Consider the following 19,189-nt stretch of genomic DNA (forward strand, 5'->3'; position numbering starts at 1 on the left):
CAAACAAACACTGTGACGTCACGGCACACAATGGCAGCCAGCGGTACAGCTGTGACGATCCTCACTCCAAATGGGAGACGAGAAGCATTTAAAGTGTCTCCAAACACACCGTTACTGAAGGTAACTCGTGTTTACTGCACGTTTCACGTTGTCTGACATTAAAACGTGGTTAAAGTCTGTTCTTTAGTTTCCCAGCGCGCGAACTGTTCTCCTCTGAGCTAGCTTGTTCGGCTAGCAGCAGTTAGCCAGTGACAGATCAGTTTCTGATGAAACCACAACACGTAGCTGCGTTGTGTGATGTACGTTGCTTTGTGTCACCCTCAGGTGCTGGAGGACGTGTGCAGAAAACATGGATTTAACCCGGACGATCACGGTTTGAAGTGAGTGAGGCTGACAGTGGGTTAGTGTAGCTGTCAGAGTGCTGGTACATGAGCTGAATGAGTCCTAGCCTCCAGTCTTCAGTGTGTAATGGACTGGTTGCCTCTTAAAGCTGTATTTCCTGGTTTATATACGTCCACAGCTGCTGTCACAGTCATGACGTGAACAAACACTTAACTTTATGTCCCTGGTGACAGTAAAAATATGTCTCTGTGAAAATGAAACGTCTCTTGTAACCAGATGACCACATTCGCAGTGTTTGTAGTGTAGAGCATGATCAGGCCTAACATTCAGACTGCTTGATTATAGGTAATACTATTGTTTTCTATGTATATTAGCAGCTTATGTGCAATATCCTTTTTTTATATAAGGAAGCCAACGTGTTTTATTCCTTGTCAATAGACTGTGTTATTTTGCTTCATAGCCATGACTGTAAAACAATCCAGTACGTTTTACCTGTTTAAATATCTCTAAGGCAGTGATAGATACGTTATTAAGATGTTAAACCACATGTGTGAACTGAATCAGGTTTAGTATCTCATGTGAGATGTTAAGTTTGATAAGTTAACAGCAGTGAACAATAATATGTGAACTCACGTGGCTGCTGATATTTAACCAGTCAAATATATTCTTTTATTGTTTAATAAGCTGTAGGGCCCTGTCTCAAATTATTAGGGCAATTAATTTTGATTTGATTGGTAAGTTAGGTAACAGTACATTATAGTGTAAAGTATGTCAAAGTGTACTTGGACAGGTTAGCAACAGGAAAAAAACAGACAAACGTGCCTCAAAACATTTAACTTGCAAAGGTGAGATACAACTCAGGACATAGTTTATAAACCTCAAAATGCAAAATGTGTTTCTTATTTTTAATGCACTGACCTAACTTGCTCTCAGTGCCTGGATCCTTTTTCTTTTCTTTTTTTTTAAGCTTTCAGCAGCTCTAGATGAGAGATATTTGGTTCTTCTGATTATCAAAAAGCAAAAAAAGTATTATATAGTGATGCTCACATATTTCACCTCTGTCATCATCCTACGACAGGTTTCAGAGGACTGTTATCGACCTGACGGTGCCGTTGAGGTTTGCCAACCTGCCCAATAATGCTAAATTGGAAATGGTTACAAGTACAAGGAAACAACCTGCAGCCGAAAGCCAGGTTAGTTCCAATATAATGCGTGAGTGTGTGAGTGTGTGAAAGTGAAAGTGGAAGAGAGAGTGAAAGAGAGAGACATGAATCTGGACAGACAGTATGATAGCAGTGTCAAATTGTCGCGGCTGACCACATAATAATGATAATAGTAGTAACTGTATTATTGAAGTACAATGTGTAACAGTGTCTGCTAGTCAGAGCACGGAGGTCTGGTTCCTAGGTCTGATTTAGTAAAACATGAAACTGTAAGCTTTCCTCATTAGCACATGTCTCACATTGAAGTGGAGCCATACATAGTCCCTTTGTTAGGTGTCATTTATTAATGTAGAAGTGTCAAATATGTTTGAAATACTGGATTAGTTGACTGTGAGTCAGCATGGACCAGCAAACAAAAGAAAAACAAACAGATACTCTCCAAGTCTCTGAATGCTAATGTAGGGGTGAACAGCATTTTTCCTAAAGACTTACTCACTTATTTGGTGTTTTGATGATGGTGGTGAATAGAATAAAAATGTTATAACACGATTATAGCGACCAAAAATTATCATGGTTATCAATATTATATCAATATTATTAGACTGCAGAAAATGCTTCAAAAGTTGTGTTGTTGAATTATGATTGCTATTATTTCTGTTATTATTCTCTTTCACACACACACAAACACACACTACAGTGTTTCTCCTGCTGAAAAACTTTAAATGTGTAATGGGTGAGTAAGGTCACATGTTAATTACAGCAGCACAAATATGTGAAGTGTAGTTACAAGATTTGATAACTCTGAAAGCTTTAGTTTGTATTGTTAAGGGATGAGCATGTTAGACAGACTGACTAGGATAGTTACCTCCTTTGCTTTCAAAGTGTTTTGAAATGATCTTTCTGCATGTTCTGCAGACAAGGTGAGCATTTTCAATCAGGTTTCTTTCAGGACTCTTATAAAAGCAAAATATGATCCAGTTCAGACTTAGTCCGACGCCTGAAAAACATCTGGATTGTTGTAAATGCCTTCCACCATGTTTTCAGTGAATGCTAATAAGCCCACATTACTGGATGCACAGAATTTGGTTGATGTTGAGCAGTATTTTTTTCAAATTTAGTAACTAATGATAATTTTTATTTGAAACATTTAAGTTTACAACAGGGAATTTCACTGTGAATCCTCAAACTGTTTCATCTGTAGTTAGAGCGCTGTAATGATGTGTTAAGATCTAGTTGCTGTGAAGGCCACAGTGTGTAGATCGCTAGTCAAACCATGTGCCTACTGTGGAAGCCTCTGCATTCATTTGATTTCTCATTTGTTCTTTTTTTTTTTTTCTGTCTTTATCACAGTATGTTTCGTACTAAATATCACCTATATTGACAGTCACCTAATATATAGTTCTCTGGAGCTTTCACTTTTCACAGAGTTAAATTCTGACAGGTGTGAAGAAACCGTGTATCAAAGTGCAGAGAATCTATGCCACACAGAAACATGGGCACAGGTGCCATGACAGCAGTGTGAGAAAACCATAAATTGGCCAAAACTAAAACCGACCAAAGAGGATGTATCAGTTGGAAAGAAAGGAAATTCCTCTTCTTCAATAACGCACATAATACCCATAATTATCTCTGGGGAAAAACATCCCAGATGATATGTATCCTGCAATTTCAAAATCAATATTGTTCCAATATTTTGGTGTTAGGTCTTTTGTCTGTCTCTGATTTTCATCCAAAAACACTTTGTTGTAGTGAGCTGTAGTTTCCTATGACATCATGGCATCATAATCTGAGCTGTAAAATCACGGCTGGGTTTGATCTCTTGTTCTTATTCATTTAATGGATGGTTGAGTATTGATACCTCACAGATATAATACACTCAGACTTCTCGCCCTTGCACCGTACACATCCTCACACACAGAGTGTTAACGTCAGCCAAGCCGGTGTACGAGAGTGTTTCATGTTTGGCCGTTGACAGCCATGGCGCTCATTTCATCTCTCCCGGTGTGCCGACATGCAGCAGGTTTTCTGTGCTGGACTACATGGTTGCTGAGTAAACACAAACAACTTGTTGAGTGACTCAGACAAAGAAAGAACAACACCAAAAAAAAAAAGAGTAACACCAGGCAACAGACTCTGATGTCTGGGGTTGCTCTTCGTCAGACGGAGACAGGTCCAGATGTGCAGCTAAATCAAGTGTGATTTGCAAAGAATTGTTCTCCTGCATAATTGACTGAGATTGTTGAGCCAAGAGCTTTGAAATAGGGAGTTGATGCATAATATAGTGCATTTCCTTTTCTGTGTTTAAGGAAACTTTTTGTCACACAATCCTACAATAAGAAAGGGTTGAGGAGCAGTTTTTTATCCACTTTTCTATTGAGTTCTATTCAGCTGGACATATCTTTGAAATATGTGTGTTTAGCTTTTTTCTTTTTTGCGTAATCCTGCTGACAAACTAACCCAAAAAAGCATATCCTCTTTGGTGAAGGTTAAAAAAATCTGAAAATCCTTGTGGCCTTGGATTCTTAAACGTTTATGATATAATTCTGGATCAGATCCATTCAGGACACATCTATCACATCTTTATCACACCATTACAGTTCCTACACACTGGATGTAGTTATGTTAGAGCCGCTGCTCAAGAGATCATTTTGACCTGTGTGTGGTCTATTTTTGTCTTTCACATATAAAATACAGTTGTGGTTTCATATCCCTCAGGTGCGGATTGCTCTTCAGATGGAGGACGGCTCTCGGCTCCAGGGTTCCTTCTCTTGTGGACAAAGTCTGTGGGAGCTGCTCACACATTTCCCTCAGATTAGGTGTGTGTCATGTGCATGTGCAAAGTTTCTGTCTGTCTTTGTGAGGACCAAACTGAGAAAAGGGATTTTCTTCTCAGATAGGTTTGAGGTTTCAAGAGAGAAACAGCAGAGAAGTGCTTTACTCTTCTGTTTTCCAAGTTCAGATGTTTCTTTAAACAATAGCATCAGTGGTTTTAATACAGAAACACAGAACTTACCGTAATAATATAACGATCCTAAGGCTTTACGTGTTGGCCAATAGTTTTCTTAAGTTCAACCTTTCTGAGACCTTTTTTTTTTTGTTTGACATTCTCCACACTACAATTCCCATAAGCCTCAGCACCATCATCACTGCAGTTGACTGATTGCAGATTGTAAAATCATGTTTCACAGTTCTGTGATCCTTTGCTTCAGTTTGCTTTTTTAAGCACAGTGACTTGTCTTTTCTCATCTAAAGAGGTAGTTAACGTCTCACCTCATGGTTGTAGCTCCTCAGACTCATAACCTCAACTTTTTATCAAAGAACCAGATATTTTCTAACTTAGATCTCCATCTTTTGTACTGCTGATCCAACCAGATCTATGACTCACCTCACTGTGGAAATTGTATGTCTTAAATCAGTGGAGCCCAAAAAGGCTTCAACCATCTCAGTCTCCTTACGAACAATGTTTTGTTCGATCCAATATGCTGATAATATGATTATTATTCTACAACTTCTGTCTATTTTAATAAAATAATTTATCTAAATGATTTTCAGAAAGATTTAAGTAAAAATGTAATACAAAAACGTAAAGATTTGTTTTCAATATTATCAAACTTTCAGTTGACACACAGAGTTTTATGTAATGCATGTAATTAATTTGTGTTTTGAACACTATAGTGTTGTATTATATTTGCCATATTGCAATACATCTTTAGCCCCAGTCTGGTCCTCACAAGGTGTGTGTGTGTGTGTGTGCGTGTGTGCGTGTGTGTGTGCGCGCGCGTGTGTGTTTTCCTTGACTTTCCACTCGGCCGGGAAAAGGTGAAGGTGGTCATTGTGCAGGAATGAGTTCAGGCAACGCTGTGTTAGATACCATCCTTTCTTCTCACCACTCCTCTTCTGAAGTTTGATCTTTCCCACACATCACCACTGCTCATTTAAACACACACACATGCAGCTGTTACTCAGTAGTTCCAGCTGTGAGGTCCCAGGTGCTCATGTCTGTCCAGCCCTCATCTCATCTCTATTAAATGACATCACTCCGTATCCTAATCCTTTTCCAAGGAAGTTACACTTCCATGAAATTAATTTTAGCTCCACACCAGCGTAAGAAAAGCTCTGGGAATGTTGTGAAGCAGAGGGGTAAGCTTAGATGTTTCAGAAACAATAGTAAAACATTTATGGTTCAGTTAGTTTCTACACGAGATTGTGCACACATGGTTTACACATGCAAACAGCATGCCACTGCTACGTATGAGGTTTTGTTGTAAAATCACAGAGATGATTTCCCTCAACAAGAGAGTCACTCCTGGGTTTTGTTTACTCACAGCTTAAGCAAATAAAAATCAATCACCATTAATTTTGACATCTCTTTCTCTTCCTGTCACCAACTTATTCCAGTGCTTCAGGGCTGTCGGACTCAGGATCCACTCCTGTTTGTGTTTACATGAGAGATGAGGTATGGAATGTTCCTTTAACGCTCTCTTTTCAAGACATGGAACATGGGATTTATGGTAACACAACTGTTTGTGTGTGTACATGTTTTAGGTGAGTGGGGAAGAAGCACTAAAGAAGACCACTCTGAAGTCACTGGGTCTCACAGGAGGAAGTGCCATTGTCCGGTAACCTGCTTGTTTTCAATCTTTTACATGCTTTTTGTGTGCTTTTAATAATAATTCATTCAAAAAACAAGTTTGAAGTGGGTTCATATCATGTAAACTAGAGCCCGACTGATTGTGAGTTCATGCTGATGTTTTTCTTTTTAAGGTTTTTACTCAAAAAGGACAAATCTCCTGGAGAGGAAGATGACAGAGAAGCCATTGAAACAGCTGCTATTCCAACCACGCCTGTTGCCAAGGAAACCACCCATAGCACATCATCACAGCCCGATCCTGCTTCATCACATCCAGCGACGTCAACAACAGACGAGCAAGTTAAAAATTCAAGCCCTGATAGGCCAATGGAAACCCGGCCTGTGCCAACTCCTGCCTCTGTCGCAAGCTCACTTCCTGTTCAACAGGAAGTTCCTGTAAAACAGAAAGAGGTTCTGAACCCCCAGGATGCAGTTCGGCCAAAAGTCCCCCCTGTGGAGAGAAGTGTCTCAGAACACGATGGCGAGGAAGCAGGGCCATCAGGACTAAGCTCTCATCCATCTTCTTCCTCATCCTCCGCTCCCTTAGCCCCATTCATCCCCTTCTCTGGAGGTGGTCAGCGCCTCGGGGGTCCAGCGGGAGGAGCAGTCGGACGATCACCGTCTTTGTCCGCTCTGGCAGTGGAGTCACCCAAAGCCAAGAAAGCCAAATCCAGCCACGGTTCGAGCACCAAGGTGAGACTTCTCAGTACAAGAAGAGCAAATCAAGAAAATCTGAAGATCTTGTTTTAGGATGATTTAATACTGTTTTCTGAGCCAATGAGGGCTTATTAACACGTTATTTTCCCAAATTATCTTATTATTTTACAAGTTATCTTTTAAGTGAAACTCGGCACAAAGCTCCTTATTTAAGTAATGAGGTCGATTCCAAAACCAGTAAGAACAATGCAAATATAATCATATCATTTCAGGGTGTGATCCTCTAACAGCATGACAGCCCCATAGCAAAGCAGCAAAATAAAATCATATCTAAAACTGAGCTTAAAGGAAAGATCGTCTAGTTATTAAATTTCTGAAGTGTCATCGCTTATATCTGAGATATCGAAAGATAACTTTTTATTTTTAATAGTGGACAGTGTAGAAATAGACAGGAAATGAGGGGATAGAGTTGTTCCATGCGAATAAAGCTCAGCTTGATACAATATAACTTTAAAAAAATCATTTTCTTTTCCCAATTGACAGATTTATCTAGATTACTTTTTTTTAGGATTAAAAGTTAATATTTGACCTTTGAACACAAAAGACAAAAAAGTCTCCTCACATGTTACAGGGTAAAACTTACAGGCTTTTCTGTTCCTTTCATAGGGTCATGTCACTGCCAACCAGCCAGATGAGGACATGGATCATGGGGAGGAGTTCCTGGAGGTAAACATTTGTTTCAAGTCATAAGTTTCTGCTCTTTAACTTCCTTATCTACTTCTCGTTTTGTGGATTTCCACCTTGAATGGACATAGATTGATTTTTGTAACTTATTATAATTACAGACATAACCAGGACTTTTCAAGGTGCTTTACATGAAACCATCAGTGTCGTCTTTTTTCAGTCTCCATCCTTTCATTCTATCACTTTCTCTCTGCAGCCAGTGGAGAGGGAGCCTCTCATCTACCACCTGGACTCCATGTCCCGTAAGTCTGCGGACCATAGGGATCTACCCGACGAGTTCTTTGAAATAACAGTGGATGACGTGCGGAAGCGCTTCGCCCAGCTGAAGAGCGAGAGGTGAGGAGGAGGATGTGAATGGAGGTTGTTGACGAAAGGTCAGAGGGCTGTGTGTGATAATCAGTATAAATAATTTCTTGCTGCAGAAACACATCCAGATAAAACATGATCCTGCTCTGTTTGTAACAGATAATTAGTCAGTTTGCTATTTGGTCCTGCGGTGTTTCGTCCATGTATAATCTTTAATTGCAGAATACCATAGCGATGATGATGAGAGGCCATAGGCAGGGAGAGTGTCGGGCATGGCTGTGTGTGTTTTGAAGTTTTTATTTATTGTGAGTTTGAAGTTTTTATTTATTTATGAGAGCTTCTTCAAAACAGATGCAGGCGAGTTTACTCTGGATGTGATTGCTGTAGACCACAGCTGCTGAAACATTGTGTGTGGGTGTTTTCAAGCATGTTCTCATTTATAAGACACCACGCACACTACAAAAGCTTCTAAATATGGCATACAGGGAGCAATTGGTAAGCCTGTTGTGTGTAGACGTTTACCTTCCAGCCATCAACCAAACACCGTCAGGTCGAGACCTCAACGTGTACATCCTTCAATCTCCATCTATATTGACTTAGCTGGCTGCATCATGCCGACGCTACTACTGTTTCAGTGACTACAATTACCAAGGGGGGAATTAAGCCGACCACAGCAATTCATTTCTACCGCCAACACGTACACACACATATCCGGCCACACACGAGTCAAAGCAGATGAAGAAATATCTACTCTTTCTCCTCTCTGTTCATCTTTTATATTACTGATATTAAAACCTGCATTTGTGTCTCACAGCTCATTTCATTGTAACCCGGTCCGTCTCTTTCTGTAGGAAGGTGTTGGAGGAGGCTCCACTGATGACTAAATCTCTGAGAGAAAACCAGATGAAGGAGAAGATGTACAGATATCCCAAAGTGAGTAAGAGACAAACAAATAACCACAATGTCTTTTGCTTGTGTGAAATGCACCGATTTCAAAATGAACACTCTTTGCCCGTGTGCCTCCAGGTGGTCCTGAGGGTCCAGTTTCCAGACAGGCATGTCCTACAAGGCTTCTTCAGGCCCCTGGAGACAGGTGTGTGCATTTCCTTTTGTGTGTCTGTGTATGTTTGTGTATGCCATGTGGAGAGTGTTCATTTCAGCTGGCTAGCCACAGGTATGGCTGCAATGTTCAAGCTACTTGCGGCCTCCTCACCACATGTATGAGCGCAGCCACACCAGAGTGACAGAGAGACAGAAAGAATGAGACAGGTCTGTAATTCCAGGGATTAGATCCATCTCAGCCCCAACAGCAACACGACAAGCAGCACAACAACAAATTGAAGGGAAATTCCATCAGAAAAATATATTTTTCTTTACTCCACACAGTTTGTTTGTTGATGCATAATGATGCATGTCCCATGTGTTTTCTGTCCAGTTGATACCGTGTGGAGCTTTGTGAAGAGTCATCTGGAGAATCCTCAGCTTAGTTTCTACCTGTGTAAGTTTCATTTCATTTCACAACATCATCAAGCACCAGCATCCACCATGTAGCATCTTTGTATAGGTTTGAACGTGTCATTGAATTATAGTTCTCTCTATTAACACTTTGTCCATTTACAGGATAATCCTGGTTTATTAACTCAGGTCTCAGCTTTGACCATTTTTCTTCAGTTATGATAACATTGCACCCATCAGAATAATTGCTCAGCTCCAGAGCTGCAGCAAGTAGCAGTCAGATAATTAGTATTAAACAAACAAATCAATTATCCACACTATCAATAAATAATGAACAAATAAATGAATTTGTTGAAAAAATGCCCTATCTCACAATGTTAAACAAAGTAATCTGCACCAGAGCTTACTGGGTTCCTCCCTGGGTCAGGCCCCATCACTTCACCAAATTTCATCAAAATTGGTTGAGTAGTTTTTGCGCAATCCTGCCAACAAACAAACAAACGTGGATGAAACCCTAACGTCCTTGGTGGATATTATTGCACAGGAAACATTAGGAGGTCAAAGTTGAATCAATTCTCTAATTCAACTTGATTTACTTTAGTGTACAAATATGTGTCAGCGTTTCCACAGTCGACTTGCTATTATTCATTGTTTCCTGAAAAAAGAAGTTCAATCTGTTCAATGTTCCTCAGCATTTCTTTTAGATGAGAACTGATCCTATTGTTTTGGGAAACCCTGCAGTTTAACATATTACATGTCTACATCAATAATTTCTGTCCATTTTTTAATAACTATGACAAATATAAATTTCCTTTGGTTCTAGGATTCGTGTTCATTAGTAAGAATGTTCCCAGTTTGTAATTAACCCCGTTTTTGCTTTAAAACTTTGTTTCAGTCATCACACCCCCAAAAACCATTCTAGATGACCCTTCAGCTTCACTTTTCCAGGTAAGAGTCCTCACATTGATATTTTATAGTATGAAGGCATCACTTTACCACATCACACTGCGTTTTCAAACTAAAACAATCTCTTTCCACACAAGCATTTTTGCAGCATTTCAGTTTTACATCCCATCCGCATGACCACTATCATGCGCTAGGCATGCGCTAGGCATGTGCATGCTGGTAAACAGGAAGGTATGTGTGTCCCGCTGGACATTGGAATTGTCACAGACGCTTGAATAATTGTAAAATTCAGAATTTAACCATACAACAGCTGTTAGCAAAGACAACAGGGTCTGCAAGGCTTGTAACTGATTATCCATGATGTGTTCTACAATGGTAGCCGAGGCTAATGCAAGTTGTTGTGAGTGTCTACCTCATTGTTTTCAAACATCTTAGTTTCTGCCCGTACAGACTAAAGTGCTGCCCTGGAGTTTTCTAACTAAATCAGGGAGCAGCTGTCTTAACGGCTCAAATACTTTGGAGACACCAGGCGTATCTGTAGCAGAGTTGAGGCTTTTTCAGATTAAAACATAGTAATGTGGATGTAGCATCAAACTCCAAAACACAACTATTTGACTCACAGTTTTGTTTTGTTTTTTAACTTGGTCTCCTAAAGGCTATTGGACCCCACAAACATCATGAATACAGTAAAAGAAGTCAATGCATGCATCCACACACACGCACACGCACACACGCACAGACTGACTGTAAAATGTATCTGCTGGTCGCTCTCTCCTCTTCAAAGCCCCAGCACATTCCCATTCTCCCCCTCTTCTCTCGCTCCTACACACTCTCACACTTGTTCCCCCCTCTCTCCACTGTCCTTGACCCCAGCTGGGCTTGATTTTTCCCAGGCTGGCACATGGGGTTAATACAGGCCCCGCTTTGATCTTGGCACGCACGCACACACACACATACATTCAGAGCAATGGGCAGCCTTGATGTTTTGTTGCCTTCGAGTTCAGAGCGATCTGCACAGTTAGAATCGAGAGCAAAGAGATACAAATTAAAAAACATAAAAAGTTGTTCTCTGGCACACGCACACACACTTATAATTTTTCCAGCTTCACAGCAGCTTAATTTGCAACATCACATCAAATTAAGATAAGGGGACAAAGATGCATCAATTTAACTTGAGCTTAAAAACCTATTCATGTCCCGTCAACGTGCATTTGATCTTTGCTTAAATGCCATAATTAATAGTAACATTGACTGATGCACAAAAGAGCGCTCAAGTCCCACCTTGTTATATCGTGGAACCTAAAGCAGACAAGTGAAGAAGTGGAGGAATGAGGGGGAGGAAGAGAGAGTCGTTTGAAGTGATGTATCGTGTCGATGAAGAAAATTCAGCTCCTCGGAGGGACACAAGATAATGATCGTGAAAAGCTCACTTTGAAATGTTTGTTAGTGTGTGTGTGTCCTTCTGGTGCCACCATTTCTGAATCCAATCTGATGCTGTGATGTAAGTCATCTGTCGCTTTGTTTTTCATGTTTTTGTCCCTTTCTGAACCCTCCGTGTCTGTTTTTCACTACACGCCCCTCTCCTGTACCCCAACTACTACACCACCACTACTATCCCTCGCTTGTGCCCGAGCCCCCCTCCACCCCTTCCGTCGTCACCACCATGTCTCTGTCCATTAGGGACTTAAAAGCATTAAATTGCATAAAAACTAAATCTTTATTCCACTTGGTGTCATGTCGTGCACATACACTTTCGTCTGGCTCCATTTCCTCATCAATACATCAATCTCTGACACACTCAAAGAATCTTTTTTTTTTTTACATAAAAACACATGCTTATGTACTATGTCTGTCTCTCACTCACTCACACACACACGCACATACACACACAGTCTAATCACTTTGTATCATGTCAAGAAAGGAATGTTTCCCAACCCAGAAGCCCTTTGATAGGCGTCCCCTCCCTCATCCGTCTCTCCCTCTGTCCTCCATCAGGATTTGCTCTGCCTCGTTTTCTTTTTCTCTCTTCATTCCTCTCTTATATATTTTTCATGCTCTCTCTCTCTTTCTCTCTCCCCCTCTCCCTCTCTCACACAGACACACACACACACTCACATACAGATCTTGTCCTGCTGCCCTGTCGTATCCCGACTGGAAGCGTGGCTGCCAGAGTTATCAGGATTGCAGGAATGTCCGTAGTTTCACTGTAACACATTGTTTCCTGCTCACAGGACTGTGATAATAGCAATTAGGCCAGCACGTCCCAATTTAGCCACCAGTTAGTGAGGGTAAGGGGGGACAAAGACAGAAAGGACAGCGTGCGTGCATGCACGACAGGTTGTGGCGGAGGGTAAACCCACCTAATCCCAGCCACAGTCATACCTTCTCTTTTTACACTGCTGGTTAGAAACAGCGTGGGGATAAGATTCGTGGAAAATGTTTCACCGGCTTTACAGTACCAACGACTTCTGATGTTGTCGGCCGACAAGACAAATGATGCTGTAGCTCACCGTCACCAGCAGCTCCCATGTATTAGGTAACTAAGCTAACATTAGATCCAGGAGATGGTTCCAAACGCAGGCTCAGGCCGGCTTTAATGTTTCAAGCCAACTGATTTAGAGACAGGAATCTTGTAAAAGTTGTCTCTAATGAACACATGAAGGCTTCATATGTGATAGTGTTAGAGAGCAAATCATTTGACATTCAGCTACAAGCAAACATCTGGCTTTTTAATTGATAAATTATCATAACATTGAAAAAATTATTGTAGAACCATGTGAGATTATACCATGATACCACATCCAAGAGGGTTATTAAGTCTTGTGTCCGCTGGTGTTCTCGAGCAGAAACTAACTCAACAGCTCATGTTTGACATCTGTTGAAAAGCTGTTAAAAAGTGTTTTATCATAAAGGTCTGAGAGAGCAGAGGACGACTGCACCCGGCGAGAAATCAGTTCAGTTTCTGTCGATTCACTTGATGTTTAGAGAAACAATTAATCCACAAATATTTTCCGGTCCAAAAAGGACTTTGTCTCATAATAAACTGACCATCTTTGGGGTTTGCACTGTTTATCAGACAAGCACAAGTATTGTGAGAGTTTTGTTGCTGGCTTCAGGAAACTGACAGTTATTTTTCACAGTTTTTTATTATCTTTGATCAATTGAGAAAATAATTAGCAGATGAATCATTAGTTGCAGGTCTGTCACAGATTATACAGTATATCTTAGTCTGTGTAAACTGCTAACATGAGGTCATCAATCAAACCCAAAAAAAGATGCATGGGTGAAGTTTAATACACAGTTTAATGCACAGGGACTCAGGGGCAGGTGCCTGTTTTGTAAAAGTGACAAATCAATGTCCAGAGTGTCTGTGAGAACCATCATTGTATTGATTAGGTAATAAACATCAATATAAAAAATGGCAATGTTTCCAAATGTTAAACGGTTTGTGTTTTATACAGAGATTTTGTTGTTTTGATGACCACTCAAAGCACTTAACATGACACTTTTGCCATTTATACAGTATATACAGTGCAGCACTTTCTCTATCACACATCACTCACACCCTGCTGGCACAGCCGTCAGGGGCAATTTGTGTTTCAGTGTCCTGCCCAAGGACCTCTTGGTTAGTGGACGACCCGCTCTACATCCTGAGCCACAGCTGCCCACATGCTAAGATGTTGTTATCAAACCCTTATGATAGAAATCTAATGAAGCCTTGACATATTACAGTGTAACCACAAGCTATAAATCCAAATATAATACATATTCAACAAAATATATAGAATTTAAATGGCTATATTTATATGTGATTTATAGTAAACATCATCATGAGGCCTATTTGTTCTAAGGTTGTTTTACATCATGATAAGATATTTTAACTGGAAGAAAATGCAAAAATGCAAAATGCAAAGAATTTGAGCTTTGTCCCTGGCCACACGGTGACCACCAGCTGAAACCTAGTGTTTGTATTAACCACAACATTTACTCAACATTGTGCTTCTGCTGACCTGATAATCTGAATGTGTGCATGAGCAGGAGATGAAGTTGTTCTTAGAACCAGTCTTGTTTGTCTGCTCTCTGTTTAAATCAGACATGTGCCCCTCTTGCCTGCCTGTCTGTCTGTGGTTCTACCTCATAATTGTACGGTTGATAATATCAGCCTGCGACTGGTCCATTATAACCATTAAGACTATCACTGGAGAGGAGTGTTGTGCTTGAGGGGTGAAAGTGTTTTCACAAACCATTTGATTGGCGCTCATTTTGTGGTTTTGCTTCAAAGAACCACGGTTTCTGCTTCAGATCCCCGAGCAATGAATCATCCTCAGAAATCAACTTGACTTTGTCTTGGATGTGGCGGCGGCACTTGGTTTGTGTGCAGCAGGAGCCACTTTTGTTTGGATTTTTCTGTGTTTTGCAGAAATTGACTTGTGTGCCAAACATTTTTGAAGGCTTCTGTTCATTTCTCCTCCTCCTCCTCTCTCTCTCTCTCTCTCTCTCTCTCTCTCTCTCTCTCTCTCTGTCTGTCTGCAGGCCGACTTGTTTCCTGGTGCAGTGGTTTACTTCGGCTCCGACGATAAGACAGGTCTTTAATGGGGTCTCTTTTCTTCTTTTCTGTCACATGCTGATTTGAATTAGATACTGGAGTATTACAGAGGAATGTAATATAATAGAACAATAGCTAACGTTGTGTTTGTGCCTGTTTGTTTCCTCCACAGATTTTTACTTAAAGAGGGAACTCCTTCAATCCTCTGTCTCAGCCTTGCAAGCAAATGAGACCATTGTGAGGTATGCATTTCTAAACGAGCGCCTGGCCATGTGTGTATATTTATATTTTTAAAAATATATAAATATATATTTATATATGCACTTGTAGCCTGCGGCAACCGGCCTATTTTCCTGTCACAAAGCTGTCATCATTGGAATGCCTTTGAGGTTCTGCCTAAACAGCAGGTGCCCCTATGCACCCTCATTTCACACACACACACACACACACACACACACACACACACACACACACACACACACACACAGTTTTCCACTCCTTCTAAAGATAGAGCCTATTTCCCTAAAGTGACCCCCACCTGTCGTCCTCTTGCTTCTTTAACAAGGTCATCACTCCTCTTCGCTTTTAGATCTTTATCTCACTTTGTTATTTGATTTCTGGCTCAGCTCCTCTTCCAAAAGATAATGCTGCTTTAAATACTTAAAGAAAACAAAAAAACATCCTGCATTTCTCAAAACTGTCCTGGTGACACTTGTCCACCTTTTTCTTTATCCCTTTTTTCTACCTCAGCTGCATGATCCAGTCCCCGACACCCTCCTCCAGCTCTGTGGACTCAGAGGAGCCGCTGTCCCCTCCTGAGCAGACGTCAGACACCAGTGGGTCCACAGAGGATGAGCGAGACCCTTCCGCACCCACCCAGGCGGCTAAAACAACCAGATCTGACCTGGGCAAAGTGCCCAAGTGGCTCAAGCTTCCAGGTGAGGACAGGACAGGTGATGTTACATGTTGACATGTGGTTCTTTGCCAGCTCGTGTTCACACTGTTTCTTTTTCCAAAGTACGAGGTGTAAAAAGGAAGTCATATGAGTGTCAGACCACACCAAGTCAAGTCACGTCTCGCCACGCCATGTTAAATATGGCGCATGGTCCATTTCTGTAGTGAAAGCGAGAGATGTTTTTTTTTCATTTATTTCCTCTATAGCAGAAAAACATCTCACACAAACCTTCATACTAGACAGCAGTAACACTTCTATACCTGACTACATTACACAAAATATATAAGAAGAGTTGGCCGACAAACAACCCATAATGCAACACACACTCTGCTCTCAGTAAGAGTTGCTTTATTGAGAGATTCACAATTTAAGTTCCTGTCCTGGCATTAATTAAACCCCTTGAATGTGAAAAAAAGTCTTTGTACCTCAAATTATATCACATTTAGGAGTTCATTTTTTTCCATAAAATGGTTTGTTTAAAACTGTCCCCTGGTAAAATATTTGGAAAATGCCCATGTGAGAATACAGCAGGAACATTTCTGGGAAATTCTAAATGAGGGAGTTGCCGTGTTGATGATGTTTCTGAGCGGTGATGGACACGGAAGTTGAAGAATACAAATATAAAGAGGAGCCATTCAGGAAGAAGACGCAGACAAAAATATCAATAATGAACATGAGATTTGAGAGTTTTTGGAATGAGGGCTCATGTCGGTGTTAATGTGCTGTAAACAAAAACAAGTGCTTTCCGTGGTGGAGCTACCCAGCCATGATGGTAACTGCTTATTTCACTTATGTCTTACTCGTGTAGAGAAGTAACACGGACATGTAGACAAGGTTCAGGGGTCAAATAGTTCAAGTGTTTGCTCTGCTTTCCTTTTCAACCTCAAACAAACTGCACCAGACCGGAGGACCCACCTTTTCAGGCGTTCTCCTTCCTGCTGTTAAGTCTGCACCCCAGTTTGATTGACAGCTTTCCCACCAGCCCAAATAAATCAAACATAACAAAGAAGTAAACACACCAGACCTCATTTGAACCGCACAAAACTCATTAGCTCTTAAAACACTCGTAGACACACAACAGAAACAAATTTATCATCCCTTCATCTTTCCTCCTCACGGATCAATTCTGTCGAGAAAGAACAGAAGGCTTTTAAACCACACGATTCTTGTCATGGTAAAAAAAAAAAATAACACACACACACGCAAACCCCAAAACCACAGTTCATGAGAAAAAGCCTCTTGAAAGCAGAATTCTTCGTGACTCAGAAGATAAGGATGCGTGTTTGGATGAACCAATTAGTTCAGATCGCCATCCCCTGCGGCCCAGGACACCACTACAGACACTCGGAGCCCAGGGAGAGATCTCACTGCTCTGGCCACATCACACAGCACGAGCCCCTGTGGTCTGTTCAGGCACGGTGCTGCTCTGGTGTTCTATTGTAGCGTTTCTGGTAGTCGCCACTATTGATGGTTTTGTTTATAATATTGCTCAATTTGCCGTGTGTGTGTGTGTGTGTGTGTGTGTGTGTGTGTGTGTGTGTGTGTGTGTGTGTGTGTGTGTGTGTGTGTGTGTGTGTGTGTGTGTGTGTGTGTGTGTGTGTGTGTGTCTCTTAAGAAAGTTGTGGTTGCTTTTTCTTTCATGAGGAAAGTTAAAAGGAAAAGGCTGAGGGGGGGTTTGAATCTGGAATGACGGACTTCACGTGTGGAACCCTGCGGATGACACACACACACACACACACACTCAACAGACTTCCACACACTATCTGAGACTGTTTGTCCTTCCCTGAAGTTGTCCTGCAGTGTAACCTGTGTTAAATGATCTGCCCGAGAGTGTTGATGTGCACTGGAGGATTTGAGATTTGAGCTGATACACTCCCGTTCTAGGACCATCTGCTGACCTTCTGGCAAAACCAAAAAAAAGCTCCTTATCTTCCGAATAGAACTTTCTGCTCCTTCCTGCATTATGATGATGGCTATTGTGTCTGTGCTGTGATGACAGGATTTATTACATCGCGTGTTGCAGTGGTTTTTTTGAAAAGCAGCCGTCTCTGGATGATACAGTGCTTGTTTTCCAAATGATTTTTAATGGGTATCCTGTGTCAGTGTTTCAAATTCAGTACGGATTATGAAGCAGCACGCAGAGTATATACAGGATTGTCCTGTACCATACAGTGCATACAAGAAGTATAAAAGTTCCTGTTGAAAATAGCTGTTTCTGTTGTATTAAACACATGTCAGAAGTACGACAGAAGAGTATTAGGGCCACTTAAAATGAAACTAATCAAAGATTGCAAGAATTAGTCATAATTATAGGCTTCCTGAAGTTACTCTGAAGTAAAGGTTTCACTAATTCCAAAATAGTTCATCTGTTGGCTCCTCAGCTCCACGTCATCATAAATATCAGGACTTTGAACAGATTGTGCAATAAACTGTGTCTATTCTGAAGAAAGAGCTGCACAGTGAATTAGTGGAAATGTGTCTTATATGGAAGAGGAAATGTTTGGTGGTGTAAGACTGAGGATTATTGTTGGTATTCAAAGGGGTTTAATAGTTTCTCAACAAACAATGAGATTGGTTCAAGATTTTTGATCCCGAAGGAGTTGATGTCTGGCAAGCGCAGGTTCTCCTTGCTGCTTATTTCCTAAGAGAATCTTTTTTTCTTTAAATTACGAGTGTATTTTTGTAATATGACTTTTTTCTTATTAAATCTCAGCATTATTCTGTTAATCTCAGATTTGAATTTTTTCCAAATTACCCTGATACTCCATTGTACGGAGGAGTTTATTGTATAAAAAGACATTGGCTGGATGCAAACAATTTAGCAGAATATGTGGCCATTGTCCATGCAGAGATCTCTGGTTTCTAGCTAATCTACAAAGAAGTCATGTCCTGGTATGATTCCTCCATCCATCCATTATCTATAGCAGTTATCCTTTTGATATTTGGCGAGAAGCAGGGACACCCTGGACAGGTCGCCAGTGTATCACAGGGTCAACGTACAAGACAACCATTCTCACTCACATTCACACGTACGGTCAGTGTAGAGCCTCCAATCAACCTAACCCCAATCTGCATGTTCTGAGGGAGGAAGCTGGAGGAGACACGCAGACACAAACCCTACACAGAAAAAAACCCTGTAATGTTTATTCATTTGTGTTTGTTTTTCCTGCACAGGTAAGAAGTGAGACTGTGAGGACCGACCACAGACGTCTGACGAGCTCTGCTTTGCAGGCTGAGAAAAGCACTTCCACCTTTGCTGCGATTCTGAAAACGGCTCAACATTGTGACAACAGTGGACTTAATCCTGACGCCTGCGCTTAATAGTTTTTCATAAAGTCAAAGTAATGAACTGAATGTCTGAGTGATAAAGAGAAATTGCCATGAAGTTTTTGATGCTGTTTCATTCCGGTTGAGCGTGCTGAAGAGGCTGCTGTTATTCAGCAGCTGAAAACATTACAAAGTGAATAAAAATTGTTGAAGTTAAA

At 40.9% G+C, this 19,189-nt stretch overlaps 1 protein-coding gene across 1 annotated transcript; it reads left to right on the forward strand.

Moving 5' to 3' along the window:
* Nucleotides 1-19,189, forward strand: aspscr1 (ASPSCR1 tether for SLC2A4, UBX domain containing). The gene is made up of 17 exons (XM_035179942.2): nt 1-120; nt 325-380; nt 1,421-1,535; nt 4,221-4,321; nt 5,904-5,961; nt 6,051-6,124; nt 6,270-6,828; nt 7,459-7,518; nt 7,733-7,872; nt 8,694-8,775; nt 8,869-8,935; nt 9,278-9,340; nt 10,193-10,245; nt 14,737-14,788; nt 14,922-14,991; nt 15,500-15,687; nt 18,879-19,189. The coding sequence occupies exons 1-17, from the start codon at nt 31-33 to the stop codon at nt 18,887-18,889; spliced, it is 1,839 nt and encodes a 612-aa protein (XP_035035833.1). The 5' UTR covers nt 1-30; the 3' UTR covers nt 18,890-19,189.

The sequence above is a fragment of the Hippoglossus stenolepis genome, chromosome 2 (assembly GCF_022539355.2).
Source record: "Hippoglossus stenolepis isolate QCI-W04-F060 chromosome 2, HSTE1.2, whole genome shotgun sequence".
NCBI classification, from domain to species: Eukaryota; Metazoa; Chordata; class Actinopteri; order Pleuronectiformes; family Pleuronectidae; genus Hippoglossus; species Hippoglossus stenolepis.

Bases quoted from the DNA above. Each gene is read 5' to 3' on its own strand.
- aspscr1 (XM_035179942.2), top strand. From the start codon at position 31: ATGGCAGCCAGCGGTACAGCTGTGACGATCCTCACTCCAAATGGGAGA. The intron at 7,519-7,732 runs GTAAACATTTGT...TTCTCTCTGCAG, and splicing joins ATGGGGAGGAGTTCCTGGAG to CCAGTGGAGAGGGAGCCTCT. The intron at 9,341-10,192 runs GTAAGTTTCATT...ACTTTGTTTCAG, and splicing joins TCAGCTTAGTTTCTACCTGT to TCATCACACCCCCAAAAACC.